Raw genomic sequence first — 25,690 nt, 5'->3', positions numbered from 1 at the left:
GTACTCCAATAAACAATTCTTAAATTAACAAATAAATACATCTTAACATTGCAGAACCAGAAGAAACTCATTTTAGAGATGAGGAAACAGTTATTTTGACAAGTTATGTGACAGAAACAAATCTGGGAATATAAACCAGAATTCTGTCCACTTTCTTTCCAGGTCTTGCCTACAAGCTCTCGGGACACGAGTTTCTCAAATTGAAAAAAAAAAATATATAGAGAGAGAGAGAGGAAATGAATCACAGCATGTCTTGGTTACTTTGGTGCCTTCATATCTGTTTTTATTACCTTTTAACTTTTTCCACCTTTTGTTTATATGTATTGTTGGTTTTTATCATCAACAATTATTATTATTATTATTATTATTATTTTGAGACGGTTCTGTCGCCCAGGCTGGAGTGCAGTGGCGCGATCTAGGCTCACTGCAAGCTCTGCTCCTGGGGTTCCCGCCATTCTCCTGCCTCAGCCTCCCGAGTAGCTGGGACCACAGACGCCGCCACCACGCCCGGATAATTTTTTGTATTTTCAGGAGAGACAGGGTTTCACCGTGTTAGCCAGGATGGTCTCCATCTTCTGACCTCATAATACACCTGCCTCGGCCTCCCAAAGTGCTGGAATTACAGGCGTGAGCCACCGCGCCTGGCCAACATTTTCTCATAAAGATAGCAGAGTCATTGGGGGTGTAACATTTAGTAATCTGTGTAAAATTTATTTTTTGATTTTATGTTTTATCTATGTTATCTACTTCATATAATATTAAATTTAATAAATTATTAAATTAAATGAATTAAGTTAATTAATTATGTTTCCAAATATATACACTAAATTAAAAATTTGGGAGATTGTAGTACACTGTTGCAATTTTCCTTTGGAGGAGGCTCTGGCTCAGTATGGGAACATGTATAGCATGTTCCTGATATTTGAATGAAATATAATTACTACTTACATACTCATTACAATTGTAGAAGTAGTTTCTGATGTTTCAAACATAGAGATGTAATGAACTCGATTGTACATTCAGTCATTCTTATTTAGATGTGTTATCTTGTAAGGGCATCAGATTTGTCATATAACTAGAAGTATTTCTGGCCTCAAACATGTCATTAAACATCTTAAAATCGTATTTGTAAAATGAGAATAATGCTTCCTTATCCAGCTCAGATTTAAGAATAAAATGAGATAATTAATGCAGAAGTGCTTTGAAAATAATAAAAAAGTCATTAAAATATAAGATACCCATGTTATTTCCAGAGACTTTTTACTTCCTAATTTTAAATTATAATTTGGTAGAATTTATGAATTAATATTAGCAATACAAAGCTCTAATATCAATTACTTTTAAACCTTATAACCAATAGTAATTACTTTTTAATTGAAAGATTAGTCATATAAAACTGCTTTCAATTACTAAACAACTGATGTATGATATAACAAAATCATAATATATAAAATTAGCATCAATTTGAAATTACAAGAGGGTTTAATAACATGATTGAACTAGCTAGTTTTATTTTCCCATTTCAAAAATATTATATATCTATACTTATACTCTAATATAATAAGACAAATAAATCTTGGTTTCATGGATTAATATGCTGCTCTTTTCTGCATATATGTACAAATAAAGAATATACTATAGATACATAAATATCTGTACATGTCTGTATAAAATTAAAATATTAAAAGTAATAACAGGGAAAATAAATGTAGAAATATGAACAATTTGGCAACTCATGAACAGAGTTACATGTTATTTTGAGTTAGAATAAATTTTTTATCTTTACTTCAAGAGCATTTATTTTAATAAAAGTTTAACATTCCTGTTGCGAACTTTCATAATGTTACTAACATACTAAGATGTAACAATGTAAGCGTTGTTACCTATCAATGATAGAATCTAACCAGTGTGTTGCAAAAGCTGATTTACAGTGTTCTTCCATTTTATGAGCCTTCTTAAAACTCTAGGTATAGGTCTTAATGGAATTATATTTGTGGCTGTCCCTGCCTTTCTTTGTGACTAATTTTATGTTTCCAAAATCAACCTGCTTGGTCAGGCATAGGTTGGTTCAAATCTAACAAGAATTGGAGCACCAGTCTCTACATGATTGGCAGGGAAATTGTCTTCTTAGTAAAGCTTTCATAGGGTCTCAATAGACACTTTTCACATTGACTACCATCAGTCACTCTTACTCTCTATGTTCTCCTATTCATTCTTTCCCCACCACTCCAGCTATGAATGGGGTAAAAATATATTTGCAAATTAAGCAATACCCTATGGCAAGAGCGATGAGAAACTTTGTGTATATGTCACACTAATAATTAGAACCTGGAATTTACATTTCAGTTGGTTTTAATTATTAATAAGAAAAGTCAATAAGGGTTATAAAAAGGTGGTATCATGTTTATTGCTCAGTCTAAAAAGAATATAGTTTTGCTTACCTTTAATAATGTTGGGCTTTGGTGGCATGCTGAATTCATAAACTGTCGGTTCAGAGTATCCCAACCTATTGGCAGCTGTAATCTGAACTTCATACCCCATGGTCCACTGGAGATGCTCCAAAATGATGTGGTCTTTATTTCCTTGTACTTTTTTCTCTAGCCATTGGTCTTCCTTATCTTTCTGTGAAAGCAATAAAAATGCATTTTGTAAATATCCATACACTAAAGTTGCACCTTTTTAGAAAAATAATTTGTATTGGAATTGGAACAATATACTTATTTTGGATATTGGAACAAGTTTGATAGTTGTTCCACATTATTCATATATCCACAGGAATACATGAAGTTGCTGTGTCAGTGAAGTCAGTATTATTTGCAACATTTTTCTATATAAAATATAATGTTGTTTATATTAGCCAAAAAGTGGTTTTGTAATTCATCCTTTATTCAGTGGTTGACAATTGACCTCCATTAAGATTTTTTTTTTTATTTCACATATATCAGTTTGGTTTTTGGCCATTTTGTTGATTATTAATCTTTATGTGACTGTGAAAATGAAACATGATATACAGAAAAAACTTAATATGTCCTTTAAAAGAATTGCCAGGGACTATTGTTAAAGATTTTGGGGGGGGGGAAGAAAGATAAAGTGTCTTGAAATAAAGTCTGGATATGATTGATAGATTTAAATTATCACTGGTATTTTTTACTACTGTGATGTTTTGTGACATAAGAAAATAATATACAAAGAAAATTACTAAGTTTTAAATATATCATTAGCAAAAGAAAATAAAACAATGCCATCCTATTCTCAAACATTCTACACTTAAATACTATCTTGCTGCTTTTCTAAAATATAAATTTGACCATATGACATTTGAATTTCCCTTTATTTGACAAAATTACCATTAGAACTACAATTACTAATGAAATATAAATGGATATAATTTTATAAATGAAATTTTCTAAAACAGTATGATTACTGGGTTGGGCCATACATTAACAGTTTCAACACAGAAACCTTCCTTAACCTTTCTGGCTTGTCTTCCTTCTCTCTATAACAAAAGGGATGGTAGCAGCTGCTTCTGTCAGCTTTTTGGGAGAGCAATGAGGAAAATTGAGTAGGTTGTGTATTTCAGGGCCTTAGAGATCATAACCACTTAAACAAATAACAGCTATTTTAGGATATAACTGTTTCCGTAAAAACTGTATGGAAATGAAACATTTTCTCTGGAATCATGTATCTAATAATCTATCGTTGCAACTGCAAGTTGTACTTTCCCAAGGTATAAGTATAGACAAATGACAGCCTGTCTATAACAACAGATGCAGACATGTCTTTTAACCTCATAGCTCAGCCCTATATTATTCTATGTTGAGACAAAATTTTACACTGCTTCTTTGACCATAAAAAATAACGATGCTTTCTCCATTTTTGGCGACAATTAAGTATTTGTCCTCTAAAATTGTGAAAGTTAAATTCATGACTGCATTCAATTGACAGTATTCAAACATGGAGTGTCCTTCAGAAGGAGGCAAGAAGATATTATAATTTTGATACCATACTGTTATTCTCCTTTTCTAGTTAATTATTTTTTTTTGGTGACATAGAACTTTCATTACAAAGGAAATAAACTTGTTGGTGATGTAGAACTTCCATTACAAGAGCACAGAAAAGTTTGGCCTATTTTGCTATTTCACGTAAAACTGAAGCTATTAGAACCCCTAACGAAGCCCTGGTTTTAAATGAACAAGCAGTACAAGTTATCAATATACGCAAGAGGCACTTGCCTTGATTTTTGAAACTTATGAATATCTGTTTATATAAAAATGGCCTGTAGCCAGTACTACTTAAGATATTATGAGGTGTATGAATGATGGAATAACTGAGAAGAGAGGTTGTTAACTTTTCTAAGTTTATCAATGAACAGTAAGGTTGAGAAACAAACCTAGTTGCAATTTTGAAATGCTTAGGGCAGCTATGCTAAAAAGCCACAGCTATCACAATATTCTCTGCCTTCACCCATTGATTCATCAATCATTTACTCAGTTAATTGATTAGTGAGGACTTTCTAGAAGGCGTGGACACAAGTGACCAAGACATGTGCAATACCCTCATGTTGGAGTTTACAAACCAGCCCAGAAGAAAGACATGAGGCCTTTGAAAAATGAGAAGGTGCAATGGAGGCACGTAATACCTAATAAAGTCAAGGGCTAGGCAGGTCACCGGTGGGGAGGGGATATCTCCCTTACTGGAAATAATACACTCTAGTGCCATTTTTCTTTTCATTTATCCTGAGTTAATGACAAGAAGGTGCCAGTTTTTGCACAGCTTTAAATCCAAAAAGAAACACAATGATTTTAAGCCTTGGATGCATGATCACTGGGAGATGTATAAGTAAACACTACAGTTGTTTCAAATAAATTTCTAAAAATTGTGTATATATATGTATTATATATGCATTATAATGAATTAGATATGTGTTATATATACCTATATATAACAAAAAAGCTTAAAAAGTCAACTCAAAAGTAATTTGAGATGATACGTTAGATGTATGTGTATATACATATACACACACAAACATAACATATCATTGTATATGCTACGTATAGCATATTCAGTATGAATATGCACCTATATACATATAGCATGTATTTTTATAAGTTATAAACTGTGTATATACACACACATATATGGCAAGGAAGGGGTGTATGGCAAGGACACTGAAGGGTGGTATGAAGACAAGGGATCCATGAGGCAGCAGACAGCTGCATGTCCCTGTGGCCCTGGCTTTACCCCATTTATTCAGTACTTTCTATGGAGCGATGAAGTGGTTGATGTGAGTAAGTATTTTCGTGGAAATACTTGGAATTCAGTTTTGCTTTGTATCTGAGTGAAGATGTGGGTGAAAGAGCCAGAAAATAAGCCAAAAACTGAGATATGAATTACCCCAGGCCAAAAAAAAAAAAAAAGAATTCTTTAGAGGAATAGATAGATGTCATGTCCTTCAGGTAATCCTTCAAAAATATCATTTTTGGAAATTAGGCATTTAAGGTGAAACTTCTGTACAAACACAAGACAATCTCTTGTAAATTAACAATCATTTAGCTCTTAATTGTTGAAGCCCTTAAGATGATAAATTAAAGGGCCCTCCATCATTCTAACTATTTGGGCTGATAGTATAAGAAACCACAGGGAGCTCTAACATGTTCCCAATATAAATCAATTTCATTTTCCTTTCAACATTAGGCAAGAAGGCATTTTAATCCCCTAATTGCTATTCCTAGGGAATAGGAAAAAAATTAAAGTGGGTGTTACCAAATACTCCCCTGGCATCAAAATCTCAAGTATGCATATCTGTAGAGTGTCTAATTTACAAGGTTTAAATGCCTAGGGAACAATTTAAGATAATCTAGTTGCAAAACATTCCCCTAGGTAACTTAATGAGATGATTTGCTGAATATGGCTATTATTAATAAGCCAATTAAATGTTGAAGGGCAGCTACTGAAAAGAAAAAAATGGTCATTTGCCTTTGGTATAGCTTCTCGTAAGTAATTCTTTTTTTTTTTTTTTTTTTTTTTGGTCGTCAGAAAATAGCGGGGCCACATGGCAATTCAGGGCACTTCTTAATAGTGATTCTGAAGTCATACTATCAGCATTTAGGAAAATATTGGCTATCATCTGTATAGAGAGGAGATTAGAGGCAAGGTGCAGGGGTCACTGTTTTCTTACTTTCAAGGGCTCCTTGATGCTGTTATTCATAACAAGAAATAGTTTACTGACTCCTTTTGAAATCTCATGAAGTGTATCACCAACATCATTTTAAATATAAACTGAATAATTTTAAAATGAGAGGACAATAGAGAAGGTGAGCTCATATAAGCGAGATGAAGCATAGATTCCTCTGACTCCCATGTCGTATGATTTAAGATTTTGTATGTATATAAAGCAGGTCCCGGTTCCTGGATTCCCTGGTAGCGTGGTTCAGGTATTCATACTTACACGACCTCACAGAAGGCCCAGATATTATTTAAAACTCCATTTGCTACTCTGAATGTCAGAGAGGTGATTGATCAATCTGGATTTTATATATATAAAAATATATATATCTACACATATATCTTATATTATATATATAATTGCATATATAGACAAACAAGCATATATTAATATATTCACACATATACACATATGTGTATATGTGTACATATACATATATACACACATACACACACACACAGAGACCGTTTACAGAATTCAAGAAGAGTACAAATGGGCAAACGAGAAGGGCCAAGGGACCTGGCTTGAATAGCATGGCACTGTCAGATTCATTGAGAGACCAGTGAGTCCTTCAGAGCTGTCCTGGGTAGAGGCACAAAAATGTCCATATCAGAATATCCAAAAGAAACAAACAGGTACTCATTCATTGTTAGCATGGAACCTGGGACAAAAAGTTGTCCTTTGATAAGGATATTAATCTTAAGTTTAAAACATCAAATTGTATACAAAATTATATATATATGCATATGTGTGTGTGTGGTGTGTATATATATATATATATATATATATATGTGGTGTATATATATATACACCACACACACACATTTGGAAGGTTTAAAGGTTTGAAGATTTTAGCAGAGTTCTAAATTTAAATCTCCTTTTTCCATGATAATAACAAATTCTACTTGCCTTTGTTCCATGTGCTGATGCTTGGTAAAGTTTTTTAAAACTAGGCCCTACATAATCTGTTTCTAGTCTCCACCACCCACATAGTACTTAAGGCAAAATAAATCTAATTTTTCCTATTCATTAGTTTCTGTGTTCTCATATCTATAAACATCGGCAGTGCATTTTTTCTTGTGTTTCTTATTTCCCATATTAATTATTCAATTTATAATACTATTTATAATATAGTTATAATTGCATAATGAGCTAATTTATTTATTGATTTATTGCTGTATTTGTTCATTCAGATAACATATACATACAAAGAAAAATAAAACTCATTCTCTTAACTCACAGCAAAGAAAAACTACTAAAAACTTGATACTCTTTAATGTCCATAAGTATTTATTGTTTAAAAATTCTTATACCTCAAAACTTAAACTATAATGGTTTTAAATACATTTCCATGTACATACATAAACATTATTAACTGGAAAATACGTTTTTTTAAGGACCAAAGCTTCATTTTACTTATTTATTATTTTAATGCCCTTTTCAAAATTACCTTTCTTATCCTATGGCCATTGAGATAGTGTACAACCTCCTGGACTCCAAATTACTGAAGAAGTTCAATTAAGACTTACAAATGCTAGTCCCTATAGTACTTCCTCACAATTGATTTTAAGCTACCAATTATTTTAGCTAAGGAAACGTATTTAATATGCCAACACTAAGTGATAGTTATGCTCCCACAGCTATCATCACATTAGAAATAAAATGGTGAAAAACTCATGGAAGCATGTAAAAATCTATTTACTAAATTATACGAAGTTAGATTGACACTATAAGTACAAAGTAGACTTAAAAATAACTTCATGATTTTTTCCAAACATTTCATGAGATTAATATGTTTGTCTTTATTTTCCAAACACATGGTTTAAACTTACTGATTTATTGTTAGAGACATTAATTTTCATGAAGAGTCCACAGAGATATCTAATTCTGCTTTCATTACTCTAGTTCTGTTCTAATAAATTCTGTCTTCATAATGGGTGAGTGAACAAAGCCATGCGCTGTATTACAGGTTGATAGAATAATGGTGCTTCCTGGTTCATAATCTACGGGAAGTTTTACACTTTCTATAATAGGATATAACTATTCTTGTCCTTTTCCAGTGAAACCCAAATTAAAGGCTTAGATTCAGTGTTTGCTAGAAATCAAGTCATATAAGGAATATATTGTCAGAAGTACATTGTTCTCAGAATATAGCCCTATGCACAGTGGAGTTGAAGGAGATGGCCAAACAAGAAATCAAGAAGTGAAAATCTTAGAGATGTTCCTTATTTTCCAGATTCCTCTATGTACATTTTTCTTCATTTTTTATTAAAAATATATTGAATATGTCTAAACCATTTTTCAAGTTATTCAGTTGCACTTTACTCCACTGTAGAGTTCACGTAGTTTGAGAACCTAATAGATATCATATGAAAAGAACAGATGATCAAGAACTTTTTGAAGTAGTTATTTCACTTTTGATTCAATCATGGTATCTGCAGTTGGATCCTCAGAGCATGATGTTGACAGGATGGAGGAGGTGGAGAAGAGAAGAGACAACAACAAAATAGGGATATATAGAGTATTTTAATGGATGAAACTAGAAAGCATACTATCAAGTGATATGGTCAAGAGAAACTGTGCCAGGATGGCTCTCTCTGAAGGCATAGGAGCTGGGCAGGTGATCTGAGATGAGACAGTGGTAGAGGGGTTGCCTCTTGTCCAGTACTGCTGCCATCCATGTTTAGACCGTTATGAATTACATTCTGATGTCTGTCCCCTCTCCCCACCAAGTCACTCAAATTCTCTAGTTTTCCTGTTTTGCTGACAAGCTTCTCATTTTATTTGAATACAAGCTACCCAAATTTTCAATGTTGTCCTTGAAAAACTGTGAAAATGTATCACTTTATATTTGATTAATTACAAAATACAAAATATCCAAGAGTGAGCAATGTCTATCTTGTAATACAAAGGATATGGAACCACTCCTTTTACAAAATTTGCCATAGGTGCCTAAATTTCTACTATTAAAACAATGTCCCCTGTTAAAATGATAGTAGCTCTAAGATGGATAACTTAGTAATTTATCAGACATTTATGTATGAACAAATACAATCAATCATCTCCAATGTGTTATGAACAACAGATCCTCTAGTACTTCTGGAGTTAGAAAGGGTTGGAAATTAGAAACAAGAGGAGGGAAAAGGACATACTTTGATCAGAGTGGCAAGCGCAGACATTGGGTAAATGGGAGAAACCAGGCACATTTACCATTAGGTTGGGAGGAGAAAGAGAAAGGAGAGAAAATGGAAGGTATAAGTTTACTGGAGACAAAATTTGTTCTTGTTTAAACTTTATGACTAAGCCATATCAACTATAACTTACCAACTATATGCAAAGGTAAAATTTATTGAGTACCATTATATGAACTTGAGTCCCTTCGATCTTACTAATCTCATTGTGCTTCAAATCTTATTTCTATCCATCTGTGTTTCACACACAACTTCTCAAAAATATTAATTCTAATCCACATTTAAAGAAATCAATATGAATTTGAAGTCAGATTTTTAAAATAGTAATTTATGTTTTAAACTATGTATATGTATACATAAATATATGGCTGTCTAAAATGTCATTATTTCCATTTTGTGACGCTACTTTGCTCTAAATAGATGTAGTGCTACTCAATAAATATTTTTGTTTACATCAATGACTGGGGCCACTAATAACAATACAGTACAATTAAAAATATACAACACGTTGTTTCACGACTAGTCATTGCATTTCAGAGTCCACTGTGGGATTTATTAGAATTCTTTACAAACTGTTACTATCCCCAGTATTTTGTACAATAAATTTTTTCATCCCAGAACTGTGAGCAACAATCTGCATGGAAAGCCTGTTGTTCTACCAGTCCAATTCATGAATTCTGGCCAAGCCTACGTCCCTAGAAAAAATGATCTTCCTTCTACCGAGTTTACAAATGTGCAAACGAGAATGGCCAAGAGACCTCACTTGAGTATGAAAGCTGGGACAAACACTTGTCCTCCCAAAGGAGTATTAATTTTTAAAATTTTAAAAAATGATTTGATATCTAAAATTAATTATTAAAATATACCATTCAAAATTATTTTTTATTACCCCTCAGAATGTAGATGTTTGAATTTAGAAGCAGCAATATTATAATTTAGATAATTGGGGATCTGTGAGAAAATATTAAAAATCAACCCACACACTACTATGGAGCAATTATTTTAAACACAATCTGGTAAAATATAATTAATTTGGATAGCACTAACATGGATTCAGACAACATAAGCATAAAATGCATGTTGTATGAATCTTAGAAAATTTAACTTAAAATCATGTTTCATTTTTAACATATTTTACAGTAGACACCAATGCTCCAAGGTACGTATGGAAAACAATTCTGAAGAAATTATTTTCAGTGACCTTTGAAATCATCTTTACTGAAGGCAAAAAGGCAGTGCCCACAGTGCCACTCTATGACTCTGCAACTAGTGAACATTGTTTACCTCCAACCGCTATCAAAAATCTGTGTGCAGCTTTTAGCTCTCCAAACTTCCTTATTAGATAGCGCTAATTAAACTTGAAGAAAACGATTCCCTCTTCCTCAAGTTCACTGTGGCCATTCTTTGTTAAACGTTATGGCTAAATAAGTCAAATTATTTGATTAATTTATTTTGAGGTGTGATTTTTCTATTAATACTACCTAACATATGATTGACAGGGGACTTAGCCTGAAGTTACTAATATCAGATAAAATGAGAAGCTTGTCAGCAAAACAGGGGAAATAATATCTCATTTCTGAAAAGTTTGCTAGTCCCATTTCACACCTAAAAATCACAAGATGAAAACCATGAGAATATTTTGACGATCCATGCTTAGATTTTAAAAAATCACAATGATGACTATCAGGAATGGAAGGAAGATTAGCTCTTATTACCACAATTACTAAATACACATTCTCTCCTGATATGTTTATAAATTCAGTGCAACTCAATTGAATTTGAAAAAACCTAGTATATGATAATAAACAAGGTACTTACACTTCTATATTTCACAATGTATTCCAAAATAGGGGCCCCTCCATCGTCCTGTTTGGTGATGCTGAGTTTAAAGCTCTTTCCACTGCTTGGCTGTCCATGTATGGATGGAGGACTTGGTTCACCTAGATATGCAATACAACATTTCTTCATTTGCACACATTTCAGATACCTAGAGAAACTATATTTTAATAAAAAGAACAGTAATGTAATCAAAATATATGGTGTTATCCTGGATTTATCATTTGATATTGCCCTTTTGTGATATAATTTCTGATCCTCATTTTCCCCATCCAAGAAGCAGCAACATTATAAATCTAGAAGTGTCATGCCAAAACTGTGGCCTCAGGACCAAATATATTATTTTCACTCATATGCAAATACTCTGAGAAAAGTACAACATTGCACAAATGTAAAACTTTATTTCTCTTATTATTAATAGTATTAAATCATTTTTATTTTCTTAATATAAATTTAGTTTATAAATGTTTTGTGGCCGGGCGCGGTGGCTCAAGCCTGTAATCCCAGCACTTTGGGAGGCCGAGACGGGCGGATCATGAGGTCAGGAGATCGAGACCATCCTGGCTAACACGGTGAAACCCCGTCTCTACTAAAAATACAAAAACTAGCCGGGCGACGTGGCGGGCGCCTGTAGTCCCAGCTACTCGGGAGGCTGAGGCAGGAGAATGGCGTAAACCTGGGAGGCGGAGCTTGCAGTGAGCTGAGATCTGGCCACTGCACTCCAGCCTGGGCGACAGAGCGAGACTCCGCCTCAAAAAAAAAAAAAAAAAAAAAAAAAAAATAAATGTTTTGTAAGCATTTATTAATAAGAACACATTAACACATCAATCTGTATGGAATATATACCTACCAGTAAAGATACTGACTTGCAATTAGTTAACCTGCTTTAATAAGCATTTTCCTTCCTGGGTGCAAATTTGAATAAAATTTGCAGTATCCAGTTTTACAGACCTGTGTTTCAATATTTCATTTTCTTCTAGGTTCATTCATATACTTGCCTTTGATATTATTCTTCAACATAGAGATAGCCATATAACAATGATGCTTACATTGTTTTGAATAGAACAGGGATCTACCAAAGTGCAATAATTTTCTATGTGAAAGGCCAAGAAAAACAAAGACCATGGACCGAAAAGGATTTCATGTCTCTAAACCAGAATGACCTGTTATTTCTTCTCAGCAGGATATTGTCATTTCTTTTTTCTTTTCTTATTTTCTTTATTCTTTTTCTGAGGCAGGGTCTCACTCTGTCACCCAGGCTGGAGTTTCATAGTGTGGTCATGGCTCATTTCAGCCTTGATCTCCCCAGACTCGGGTGATCTTCTCACCTCTCACCTCAGCCTCCCAAGTAGCTGGGACTACAAGTGTATACCACCACACCCAACTGATTTTTTTTTAAATTATTTTTTGTAGAGACAGGGTTTTACTGTGTTGCCCAGGCTGGTCTTGAGCTTCTTGGTTCAAGTGATCTGCCTGCCTCAGCCTTCCAAAATGCTAGGATTACAGGTGCAAGCCACCCTATCAGGCAGGTTATCTTAACCACTAGCATTGGGCATGGAGAAAAGAAACTTACCAGACAGACTTTATGATTACCAACAGAGAGATACTCTGTAAGATAATATATTGTGGCCATTTTGACTGTCTTTATATGCGTGTGTGCATATATACATACATATACACACATATACATACACACACACACACACACATATATATATGTCAGGCAGTGTTATGCATAGATTTTTATAACAGTGGTTCAGTTGTATTTATTATGTTTTCTCACATTTAAAGTAATTTATTTAACATAAAGGAAATGTTAAGTCTTTTAAAATTTAATCTTCACTTTATGTAAACTCAATTAACTTACAATTCCTCAAAACATGATAGTTACCAGAACAAGTCTTCTCCTGAAGTCACTGTTGTAATGAATTAACATAATGATTAATTTTTTGACACTTAAAGCCCATATAATTTGTGGAACAAGGTCAATAGTCAGGCCTCCACAAAAGAACAAAATATTGAACATGTTACATAGACTTTTTTTTCTTTCTCCCAGAATATAGTCAGAAGACAACAATCCAATTAATCACTTTTGCAAGGAGGACAATTTCCCGGGAACAATTTTTGCTCTGTGTATTCTAGTGCACTCTTTTTTTTGCCTCGCTCTAAAGCAAAGTTATTTTTATATTAATAAATCTGAGATGTCACTGTCTTCAAAAACCACTTCACCAAAGACCAATTCATGTCCCAAAAGTGTTGAAACATCTCCCTACATTTTAAAATCTATTACATTTGCAAGTAAAGAAAATGACAAAAGAAAATAAAAAATAGAGATGATTACTTACGGACTGGTAACGTTTGGAAGATTTCTATTTTACTGTAGTCTCCTTGTCCCTTTCCATTTACAGCTGCAACCCTGATTTCATAAGTTGTATTTGGTTCCAGGTTGCTCAAAACAACCATTGCTAGAAGAAGAAGAAAAAAAAATATATATATATATTTATAATTTGACAAATTTTAATAAGAAAAATGAATCAAACTATTACAATTCTGAGTGAATAATTTCACTGAAATCTTTCCATGAAATACCTAAAAAATAGATAAGTCATATAAGAAGAAAATGATTTGTGAATATTTCTCTTTTTCACCTCTATTTTAGCTTTCTAACCTATGCACTTTCAAAGAAAATTACCCATTTCATTTGTGATACATTCACAAAGTAGAAAGTTAAATCTTTTTAATATTCAAAAACCAAGAATGATGCTAATGATGTTAAAATACATACATTCTGTATGTGTCTCAGGTAGAAGTACTCTACAGATTATTTCTATAGTATTTAATAGAATCATGGCATTTAATATGAAGACTGGCTTCCAATGTGAGGTGATTTACTCATGTCAAACAAGTGTGACAAAGTTGAAACTACAGCAAAAATAGTTTATTCTACAATTTCAAATCAAATCAAATTGTTTTAATTCTAGCTTGAAGCATACTCATAACTTGTATTTTCACTCTGAGTTTCTTCTCATTTACAACTCTACCAGACCTGGATTCAATAAGACACTAAGGAAGAAGAATATGAAAAGGCATAGGGAAATAAAGGTTACTGGAAATATATGGGTCATGTCAACCCTTGTTATTTGACCCTTGATAATTTTGGATGCAATTACTGATTTCAAAATATTACATCTTCATAAATTCACCTGATGGAGCTACTAGAATTTTATTGTTGCCACTTTCTTTAACTGCTTTTGCTAAAGAAAGTGGAAACTTAGCGAGGGGATATAGCAATGTCTCGATGAAAATCAAAAGGAAGCTATGTTTGGTTTCCACAGTAACTCCAAGCCACATAATCAATTAATATTAGGAGATATAAAAGATTAAATCATAGGTAATTAGGATCATCTTTACAGAACTATAGTTTTACATAAACCATGACCAGAAGCGATATACATGCAATAACATTGTAATATAATTTATTAATATGTTATTTCCAATAATTATATTATAATTTACTAGACAACATATTCTTTGTATTTTATGAGGATACTTAATGAATTTGTTGTGATACTTCCTTTTGTTCTATTGTTTTCCTCAATATTTATAATCACGGTATTTATTTAGCATTTTGTTTGTTTTCTATAGAGATGGGGTCTCACTGTGTTACTCAGGCTGGTGTTGAACTCCTGGGCTCAAGCAAACTGCCCACCTCAGCCTCTCAAAGTCTGGGATTTCAGGAGTGGGCTACTATGTCTGGCCTAGCATTTTGTATTGCAATCATTTAATCTATATTGAATTACTTATCACATTCTAGAAAAGAAAATAATACATTGTTGAATGCACTGTGTCCAAAATTAAAACAATATATAAAAATTACTTAATACCAGATAAATATTAATGGCTACAACACACATATCAATCAGACATTACTTAATCCTGTACAGATGTACTAAAATCAACAAAAAAATAAATTTCCAATTGGCAAAGTTTAGTTTTGTATTTCTCAATTTCTCAACCTTATAAGAAACTGAACTTGCTTTTTGGAGTGTACCGCCTTGTTGAAGCCTCAGATTATAATACATTACTTCAGATTTAAGGGAGGCCATTTGGGAATAGATCGATCAGCATAGAAATCCAACCGATTAGAAGCAGCAAGGATAAATGGGGAAGCCAAGGCTTAAATGCAATGATTTCTCACAGGGTAATGACCTGCAAGCTTTTCAGGAAACCCAAACTCACTTGATAATTGGTAGTTAATGAGTATATAATTTAAGCCCCAGAAAAGTGTATAGTTACACTGAAGAGAAGCTGAGTGCATAGATAGAGCTGTTTATATAGATTATGGAATGAGAAGAGGAAATTTAACAAAGGTTGCTAAAATGCTAATAAACTGGAATTTGACTGTCTTGAAGATGAAAAGCCTCTGCTGAAAGTCAGCGTAACATGAATTTGTTTTGATACTTCCTTTTGTTCCATTCTTTTCCTCAATGTTTACAATCAAGGCATTTATTTAGCATTTTCCTTGTTTTTAATAGAGATGGGGTCTCACTATGCTGCTCAGGCTGGTGTTGAACTCCTTTAACAAGAGTTTAAAAATCACAATATTTTATTAATTTAATCAGATAATAAATGTTTTTAAAAACAAAAGCAAAGGTGAACTAGGCTCGTATGTCCCCGTGCTATCCAGTCCAGCTTTCATTAGGGTAAAGAGCGCAATAGAACACAGACTGTGCCGTAACATCACATTGACTGTCCAAAGGCCTAACATGTTTTGGAATAAGTCTCGAAGAATAAATGCCCTTTTATAAAACAGCCAACTTTGATATATGATACGCCTTTCCATATTTCTGCGATATCCTGGTGCAGCTGCAACATCATTTTAAGAGCATTCGGTAGTTTGTGACTTGGCTGCGTTGGTGATGGGATCTGGTAATGCTTATATTCAATCGTATTCTTAACACAAGGCAAAAGGAGAAGCAAAAGAATGTAAACATACACTCTCAATTGCAAATAAAATACTACATAAATCATAAGCGTAGAGATCATTATTCTAGATATGATGTCTTCATCTTTGTGGGTTAAAAATTGGTAACAACAGAGCTACCAAAGTACCAGGGCAAATCTAATGTGAGAAAAGTTGAGGTTAAACAATAAAGACCATTCCCACCCCACATACCCCAGCAACAAAAAATCAAGTGCAGATCACACTTGAATTATCTGAGTATTTCAGGCAAAAGCTCTTTCTGGCTTGCATTGTCAGCAATCCCCTTCCTTTAACATTTCACAGGTGCTATGAGGAGCTCTGTGTGCCCCGCTACCTCTGGCAAGGTAAGTATTTCCTTAGTTACATTGTATCAACTCAGAATGGAATTTCCCTGTTCCCTCACATGTTTCTGTTCTCAGAGTCAAGGCTTACCCATGTCCTGACTGAGTTTCACATCACTTGGCAGAGGAAAGGAGCCAAGAGGTCACACTGATGGCTAAACTGTTATTACAGTCCTGGGCTAAAACATGCAAACTGAAAGTGGCCAAAGAGAGGTTTTACAGATAACCTTTAAAATTATAGGAAAGACGCATAAAATAAACCTATTGATGCAAGTTTTACAAAGTTTATATACATGAAGTCAGTTTGTTTTTGAATTCTGAATGCAGATTTTGATACAATAACTCTTATTACAGGCTTATTAACACTGTGTGAACATGAAGATTATTGTGTGAAATAGAAAAACTCCACACATTGAGACTACATTAAAGTGAGAGGGAAAAGATTTGGAGGAGGCAAAGCCTGGATCTGTAATTTGACTTGCCTTTCTTAAATGAGAGGATATATACATCAAATCATCTGTAATTTACCGGCATTTTACCAAACATAGGGTTTCTGAACACCCAAGGTAGGGACTAAAAGCAAACTACCACTTGGAAAATGAAAGGCTGTGTACTCAATAATAGAGTTGTACCTCAAATTATGAAGTTAATGTAAGACTTTCTTTCCCTAAATCTGCATACACAAATAGAACAACAGAACCTTAAACTGTAGTGTGGGATGGGCTCTTGCCTTGTAATTTATTGGAAATTCAAACTCCAGAATTAGGAGACAGCAGATCTAGATTACAAACAAGTAAAAGCTTTTAAGGACAAATGTATAAATTAAGGTACTTTAAAGCTATATTTACAGCATGATTTACAAATCTGAACACAGTTCTTCCGAAAATTATAAACAATCATGAATTTTTCTTTGGCATGGCAACAGAAATGAGTTCTCTATAGAATTTGGTTTCCTGCACTAATTTAATATTTCTACATCATTTATATATAAATGAATTTGAAAAATAGCACGTTATCACCTGTCTATAAAGGCAAAAAAGACAAAAAAGTCAAGATACATTTAAAAAAAGTTTAACTAAAAAGATGGCAGAAAAAATATAAATCCTTTTCCATTTTTTATCAGTTTCGAAGTGATCACAGTAGAGAGAAAAATTTGAATTTGAAAGTTCATTCTCTTTTTATTAGAGAACCAGGCCTTATTAAAGGGAATTTAAAACAATTTTTAGTTCCTATCCTGTATTATCAATTCCTTCCCATTGGTTGTCAAGAGAAGCAGAGGCTATAGAATATTTGCAACCCTTGCATCAATGACATCAACTAAATACATATTCGGTAACTAATAAAACTCAGGAAAATTCTAACACTAAATTTATTCACGTTCTTTTTCCATTCTCAAACCCTGGCTCTCTCCACGGGGTTTTTGTCCTATTCAGTGTAAGCAAATACAGTCTCCCCAGATGTAGAAGTGCTTTGTCACCTAACCCCAATGGAACTGTTCATATTGTCAAGTACTGTGCAACAATTCAGAGAGCTATGAGAAATTACAAAGCTTAGCAAGGGTAGAACTGATCATTCAAAATAACAGTTGGTGTTAATCTCCTCAGATAGGTCTGAAAACACAGGGAAGTCCCTCAAGTTTCTCAATTAAGACAGCTTTTGCTCCGTAGACAATTAAAAGAAGCCAAATCAGGGCTATTTTTGAGAGAATTATCTGACTTACTTCTGCAGGAGTTAGCAACTGGCAAAATAAAAGTAAATTTTTACTGTTTCTATACACATGCAGAATATTTTAATACTTTGACACCAGCTACAAATATAAAAATGACTTCAGAGATAATTCCATTATTAATGAATGGAATTCTTTAAGTTTCCTAAAGAAGCTTAGGTAGGTAATCATCTCAGTTCAATTATATTTTCATTTACTTCTGAAATTTACATTTGCATTTTTGCACAAAATTATGTTGTGTTTGAAGTTATCATTACTTGCATAATATCAATAATATAATCTTAGTTTTTTTAACAGTACTTTAAATATTTTATGAATAATACTATAACCTGTATGCATATATATTTTGGTATATATAACTTTTATGGATAGATTATTGGTAAAAAAAATTTATATGGATATATATTTTGATGAACAGTGGAAAGAAAAATTAATCTAATAATGATGCATCATTTGTCTAGGACTTTTATCAAAACAATATGTTGATGGCATTATTTTAAGATCACAGTTCAGCACATCCAAATTTTTATTATATATTTATTGTATTGCCTATGTTATTTTCCATCGTGAGTATAAGCTATACATAAAAATAAACAATTTAACAGTTGGAGTTTAACTGCTGTGAGATTTTATACAGGAAGTACATATTACCCTTAAAATCAGATGGCTTCCTATTTAAATTGAAAAACTTTCCCTTATATGAAAACATTAATTTAAAACATAAGTTTCATTTAACAAAATATATGTTTCATAAACAATTTATACTATTTTCATTTCAAATATAATACTTCTTAGTATATGTAAAATTATTTATTCAAGAAAAATTCAATTGATGTTTTTTCAAGGTCCATTGAGTATGTAAAATATCATAAATGTCTAATTACTAAACATTTCCTTCTATAGTCTAAATTCATAGGTTTTTATAAAATATTCATAAAATATCTTGATGATGGCAGATAACCAGAAAATTGTTTTTCACTCACAAAATTGCTAACTTCCCAAAATGTTCACATTGCCGAATTCTTTTTCTGCCACAAACTTCTTAATTTTTTTTTTTTAGCAGGTGAACTGCGATGAGTTAAGGTTTTGTAATTAAATGCTCCTCTCTCTTAGGTGCTGACAGAAACTCTAACCTCCATTTTAGCTATTTAACCTCCTAAAAACATCTCTATATAATTTTCCTCAGTTATTGATCATGCCCTCATTGCTGTATTTGGCTATTATGAGAATCTTTTTATTATAAGGATCTTGTGAGGACACATATCACATACCATAAATACTATCCTCAGCCCTCATCTAACCTACACGTTTTAAATGTAAAATAATAATTCAGTAGTTAGTTCCTGAATTTACATTTTAAAAAATTATACCAAATGAACCACTTTTAAAGAAATTGACCCAATGAGGGCACTTGTTAAATCTATAGTAGTTACCTTTTATTACAAATGTACTCTACTCTTGTTGCTGAACATGGAAAACAAAGTTTACTTGTCCAGGTAAAATTTGTTTTACGGAAAAATCTATTATTCAAGTCCTATCTGATCCTGTTTCATTTAATACCGGAACTAACAGAGTTTGGTTACATTCTCCATTTCCTAGACCAGCAAAGGGAGGCTCAGAAAGATAAACTAGCCACTAAACATTAGAGTTTGGATTTGAACATGATTCTATCTTAAGCTAAAGCTTTGCATAACCCATAGCTTTATATTGACCTATTAATATAAAACTAGAGTACAGAGAGCACTTTGTAGTAAATAAAAATCCTCATAAACATGAATTATAAGGAAAATATATTATCTCCCAAGAAAACATTAAATACAAAGAAAAATAAAAATGATAAATAAGAAAAATGATAATACTGTATATGCTTTTCTCCCAGCTTTATTGAGAGATAATTTAATGATAAAAATTGTATATATTTAAAGGGTTTAACTTGATGTTTTGATACACGCATACATTCTGAAATAATCACCACGAATTCAAGCTAATTAAACATATCTATCAATTATCATATTTACCAGTTTTTTTATATGTTTGTATGTGTACACTTAATATGTAGCCTCTTAGTACATTTCAATAAGTATTGTTAACTATAGTTACATTTCTTGTTAACTTAGCACATATCCATAGGTATCATTAATATGGCATGGTTAATTATAGTCACAATGCGGTACATTATATCTCTAGAATGCATTCATCTTGCATAACTGAAATTTTGTATCCCTTGACCAACATTTCTTCATTTCCCTCATATCTCACTTCTGGCAAACACCATTTTACTCATTGCTTCTATGAGTATGATTTTTTAAATTCCACATATAAGTGAGATCATGTAGTAATTCTTATTTAAAGGCTGAATAATATGTCTATATACATATGTGTATATATAATGTATATAAATGTATATACATGTATAAATATATAACAATGTACTATATTCTAATATATTAACAATATTATATATTCTATATATAAATAATATTCTATATACATATGTACACACATCGGAATATTATATGTGTAATAATATATTACAATATATATTTTATACACACACACACACACACACACACACACACACACACACCATATTTTCTTTAACCATTCATTCACAGATAGACATTAAGGTTGTTTCCATATCTTGGCTCTTGTGACTAATGCTACAAGGAACATAGACGTACACATTTCACTTGAGAATATATACTCAGAAATGGGATTGCTGAATTACGAAATTTCATACCATTTTCCATAACAGTGTACAAGTGTTCCCTTTTCTCTACATGCTTGCCAACACTTAACTTTTCTCTCTTTGTAAAAAAGCCATACCAACAGTTGTGAGTTGATATCTCAATGTGGTTTCATTTCATTTCTCTGATGATTAGTGATATTGAGCACCCCTTCATATACCTATTGGCCATGTGTATGTCTCCTTTTGGGAAAGAGCTATTCTGATCATTTGCTTCTTTTAATTGGGTTATTTGGTTTCTTGCTAGTGAGTTGTATGAATTTTTCATACATTTGTGGAGATTCACCCCTTATCAGGTATATGGCTGACAAATATGATCTCCAATTTTATAGGTTTCCTTTCACTCTGTTGGTTGTTGCCTTTTATGTGCAGAAGCTTTTCATCTTGATGTAATCCCACTCGTTTATTTTTGCTTTTGTTGCCTATGCTTTGGGTGTCATATGCAAAATAATCATTGTGCAGACCAACAGCAAGAAACTTTTTCCCTATATTTCTGTCTTAGTTCATTCTGGCTGCTAAAACAGAATACCATACACTAGGAGGCTTATAAACAACATAATTTTATTTGTCGCAGTTCTGGAGGTTGGGAAGTCCAAGGTCAAGGAGCTGGCAGGTTCAGTGCCTGGTGAGGGCCTGCTTCCTGTTTTATACATATCTCACTTAGTCCTCACATTGCAGAAGGGGCAAAGCAGCTCTCTGGGGTCTACCTAATAAAGGCACCAATTCCAAGGCTAAGAAGACTCCACTCCCATTGCTTTGAGTAGCCCTGTCCCCAAGCATGCTCAGTGCCTGAGTCCCACTCCTGCAGCAGTTCTCTGCCTAGGCCCAGTGGCTCTCCAGCGCTAGGGACTTGAGCCTGCAGCTCTGCTAAGAGGCCCTTCCCCCTGAAATCCACGTGGAGGCAGCCACGCTCCCAGGGCCTGGGCACATTGTGCCCTGGTGGAGATAGTTCCACAGGAACATGACCAAAATTTGCTGCCTATGATCTCTGAAGGGGCACCCACCACGTCCTATACAAGACCAGGCCCCAATGGGGCCACACCTGGGACAATGAGAGGCAGTGCTGGCGTAACAGGAGCAGAGTCCACGAAGTGAGATGGCACTAGAAGATCCTGCAGGCACCTTCAAACCTTCCTTTGAAACTTCCTGTCCCCTAGGCACTTGAACCCTGATCCTGTGATGGGAGTGACAGCTCTGATTATCTTTGTATCTGCTTCATGGACATTCCTCCGTTGTCTGGAAAAATAACTCCTAGCTTCGACTGAGATGGCTGATCCATGCTAATCAATGTCTATATCAAATGTCCTCCTGGCCAAATCCTTAATGTTCTTTCCAAGTTTTTCTCATTTGTTACAGAATGGATAGGGTAAAAATTTTCCAAACCTTTAAGTTCTGCATCCCTTTTGATTAATAATTCTATCTTTAAATCATTTATTTCTCTAGTCCGTTAACATAAGCAGTCAGGAAAAGTCAGACTGCTTCTTCAACACATTGTTTAGAAATTTCCAGGCAAATATCTGATTCCATCACACAAGAGTTCTAGCTTACAAAAAACACTAAGATACTAACATAGTGCAGCTGAGTTCTTCGCCACTTTTTTTTTTTTTTCCTTGAGAAGAAGTCTTCCTCTGTCCCCCAGGCTGGAGTGCAGTGGCATGATCTCGGTTGCCTGCAACCTCTGTCTCCTGGGTTCAAGCAATTATCCTGCCTCAGCCTCCTGAGTAGCTGAGATTACAGGTGCAGACCAACAGCAAGCTGCCACCATGCCCAGCTAATTTTTGTATTTTTAGTAGAAACGAGGTTTCACCATATTGGGCAGGCTGGTATCGAACTCCTGACCTCATGATCCACCCGCCTCGGCCTCCCAAAGTGCTGGGATTACAAGCGTGTGCCACCATGTCAGGCCTCTTTGCCATTTTTTAACAATGATGCCCTTTCCTGTATTGTCAAACAGATGTCATAATTTTTGTCTGAGACTTCATTAGAATGTTCTTTACTGTTTATATTTGTATCAACAGAATTCTATTCAGGATTACTTAAGTATTCACAAAGAATATTGAGACTTTCTATGTAGTTCTCTTTTTTCCTTTGTGGGCCCTCATAAGAATTTCCCTTAATAGTCTGTTTGAGGCAGTACCAACGGTTTCTAGCATGTACTGCAAAACTCTTACAGCTTCTACCCATTGTCCAATTCTAAACACTCTTCTACATTTTCAGGTATTTCTTAGATCAGCACCTCTACTTTCTGGTGCCCATTTTTGGCTTATTTACATTTAGATAATTATAAGAGAATATCTTAGACTAAGTGGCTTATAAACAACAGAAATTTCTCACAGTTCCAGAGCCTGAGAAGTCCATGTTTAGGTGAAAGCAGATTTGATATCTGATGAAGGCCTGGTTTTTGGCTTATAGACATCTTCTCATTCCACTCTCACGTAGGTGGAGAAGTGAGGCCACTCCCTGGAATCTATCTTTTAGAAGGGCGCCAATCCTACTCATGAGCATTTTGCCCTTAGGATTTAATACCTCTCAAAGCCCCGCCTCCAATACCACTACATTGAGGACCAGGTTTCAACATATAAATTTTGAGGGTACACAAACAGTCATTCTATAGAAATTTTCTTCTAGTAGATTTATGGGCTCAGGTTTTACCTTTAAGTCTTTAATCTATTTTGAGTTGATTTTTGCATATGATGTAAGATCTTTTTAAAATGTAATTTAAACTATTAGAGGATACAGTGTCTTTCTCAGAATATTTTACTTAATTATGTGTTTCTGAGTTCTCATTAGACTAACAACTGTAAATCCATGCTGATTATCCTCATGAATTGCTAGCACTATAAAATGGATACAATTCAGCATTTTCCTTATAGTTCACAGAAGCACATTATAATCCCACTAAAAATACAGAGAAGAGAGATTCAGAATAAAGTCAATCAGATTCTCTGGTTAATTAGAGATTTGATTCTTAGGCCTCTTGTAGGAAAGATGCATGTCCCAGTCACTTGTTACTATTGTACGCTCTGGCCAGCATATTCTGTCTATGAAATCAATCCATTTATTTCATATATTCCATTCAACATTTCCAGTCAAATTTGCTAATACTGAAGAATGAACTGTTCTTGCTATATCATTTATATTCTCTACTATGGAACATACATACCAAATCACACAGAAAGCCCAGAGGCCTTGTTAGAATGTGAAGAAGATTTGAGATCAACGCACGAATTGCAACATTAGCCAGGTTTTTTTTTCTTTTCAACATTTTTTCTATTATTTTCAAAGAAGTTTTAATATATTTGGAAGAGACTCATAATAATATTTAAAATTTGTCTTTGCTAAGTCATTCTTCTCTATAGTTAACCCAGATATCTCCATTAACTCTAATAAATCGCTTGTTAGTTTTCAATGAAATTTCAGCCATAAAAACCTACTAATCTTTGAAGATATTTGGAAATATTTATGTTTCTTTCTGTCCTTTGTTGTTGCTTAATAAAAATTTTTCATTTCCAAATTATTTATTCAAATATCTTAAATGAATTAATATGAGTGGTTTGCCAAGATTTTCACATCACTAAATATTTGTGACAAGAATTGTATTCCGAAATAATAATTCAAATATTTTAGGAAAATATTGCATTATATTTTTCTAATGCTATTTTGAAAGATTACATGTTATTCTGATATATAGCACTTTAAAACATGTTTTCTGGAGAAGTTAAATTATGCGGACAGTAATTCTATGAATAAACATTTCTATGAATAATTTATTTTCTTATGAGCATGTCATAGAACCTGAAGATGCTTATTTGAATGATTCTATTGGATCTCCTCCTAAATTAAAAAGAAAAAGAAATCACTTGAACCTTGAATTTTAGAGCTCAAAAAATGAATATTTCTAAATTAAAGTTTCAGTGAATACAAATAATTATAGGTATAAATGTAAAAATAATGAAATCATATTATTCCAATAACTTTTGATTTGGGATATCCTTGCTGTATTGAATCATCAAACAGGACAAATGAAACAATTTTTCTTTTGCCAATAGGTTCCCTTTTAAAAGGACTCTGAATGGAAGAATATGTTAGAATTTGGGGAAGAAACCATGTGATCTTATTTGGCATATAAATTTATAATGGTAGATGTAAAAACACGTATAATCTTCCCTTGTGAAATTCATTTGTATTTGGTAAAGCTTAATAAAATGCAAAGAAGAATAAATTAGTAGTCCTAATTGCTATCCTTAGGCAAATTTGTGATAATTTCCCTTTGCATCTAGAGAAGGAAAACATATATTAAGGCTATGAAAATGCAAATAATGGTACTAACCACCTGCTTAATGAGAAAGACAAGTGAAACCTGTTTCTGTTATATATTTCTTCTTCTATTTATTAAAACATTTGAATACTTCATATCTGCTACAAAACCACAGAGCAGGTGTTTTCTCCTTAAAGCCCTGGTTTTTTGCTTGAGAAAGCTAACACTTATATTTAGCCAGACCTATTTGTATACCAAACATTCCAAACATTCTGAAGCTATCTTGAATATGTTTTTTAACCTAGGATCACAAAGTTTAGTATTAATGAGATTAACTAATGCTGAAACCGACAAATGTAGGAAAGTTATTTAAAATAGTTTT

The 25,690-nt window shown here is 33.3% G+C and overlaps 1 protein-coding gene across 4 annotated transcripts in view; it reads right to left on the bottom strand.

Annotated features, from left to right (window-relative positions):
* Positions 1-25,690, bottom strand: part of NCAM2 (neural cell adhesion molecule 2) — a 572,054-nt gene that overhangs the window by 63,830 nt on the left and 482,534 nt on the right. For 3 of the 4 annotated variants that reach the window (XM_033232201.1, XM_033232202.1, XM_033232204.1), the window contains 3 exons: positions 13,599-13,718; positions 11,236-11,357; positions 2,442-2,622 (listed from right to left, as the gene is read on the bottom strand). In XM_033232201.1, the coding sequence (XP_033088092.1) occupies positions 2,442-2,622; positions 11,236-11,357; positions 13,599-13,718 (423 nt within the window). Of the gene's footprint in view, positions 1-608; positions 2,233-2,441; positions 2,623-11,235; positions 11,358-13,598; positions 13,719-25,690 lie in introns of those variants that run through there. The other variant, XM_033232203.1, reaches the window with a different exon arrangement.

Source organism: Trachypithecus francoisi, unplaced genomic scaffold, assembly GCF_009764315.1.
Source record: "Trachypithecus francoisi isolate TF-2019V2 unplaced genomic scaffold, Tfra_2.0 Lachesis_group14, whole genome shotgun sequence".
NCBI classification, from domain to species: Eukaryota; Metazoa; Chordata; class Mammalia; order Primates; family Cercopithecidae; genus Trachypithecus; species Trachypithecus francoisi.
The sequence above is the reverse complement of the archived record's forward strand: the minus strand, read 5'-3'. Positions and strand labels throughout refer to the sequence as shown.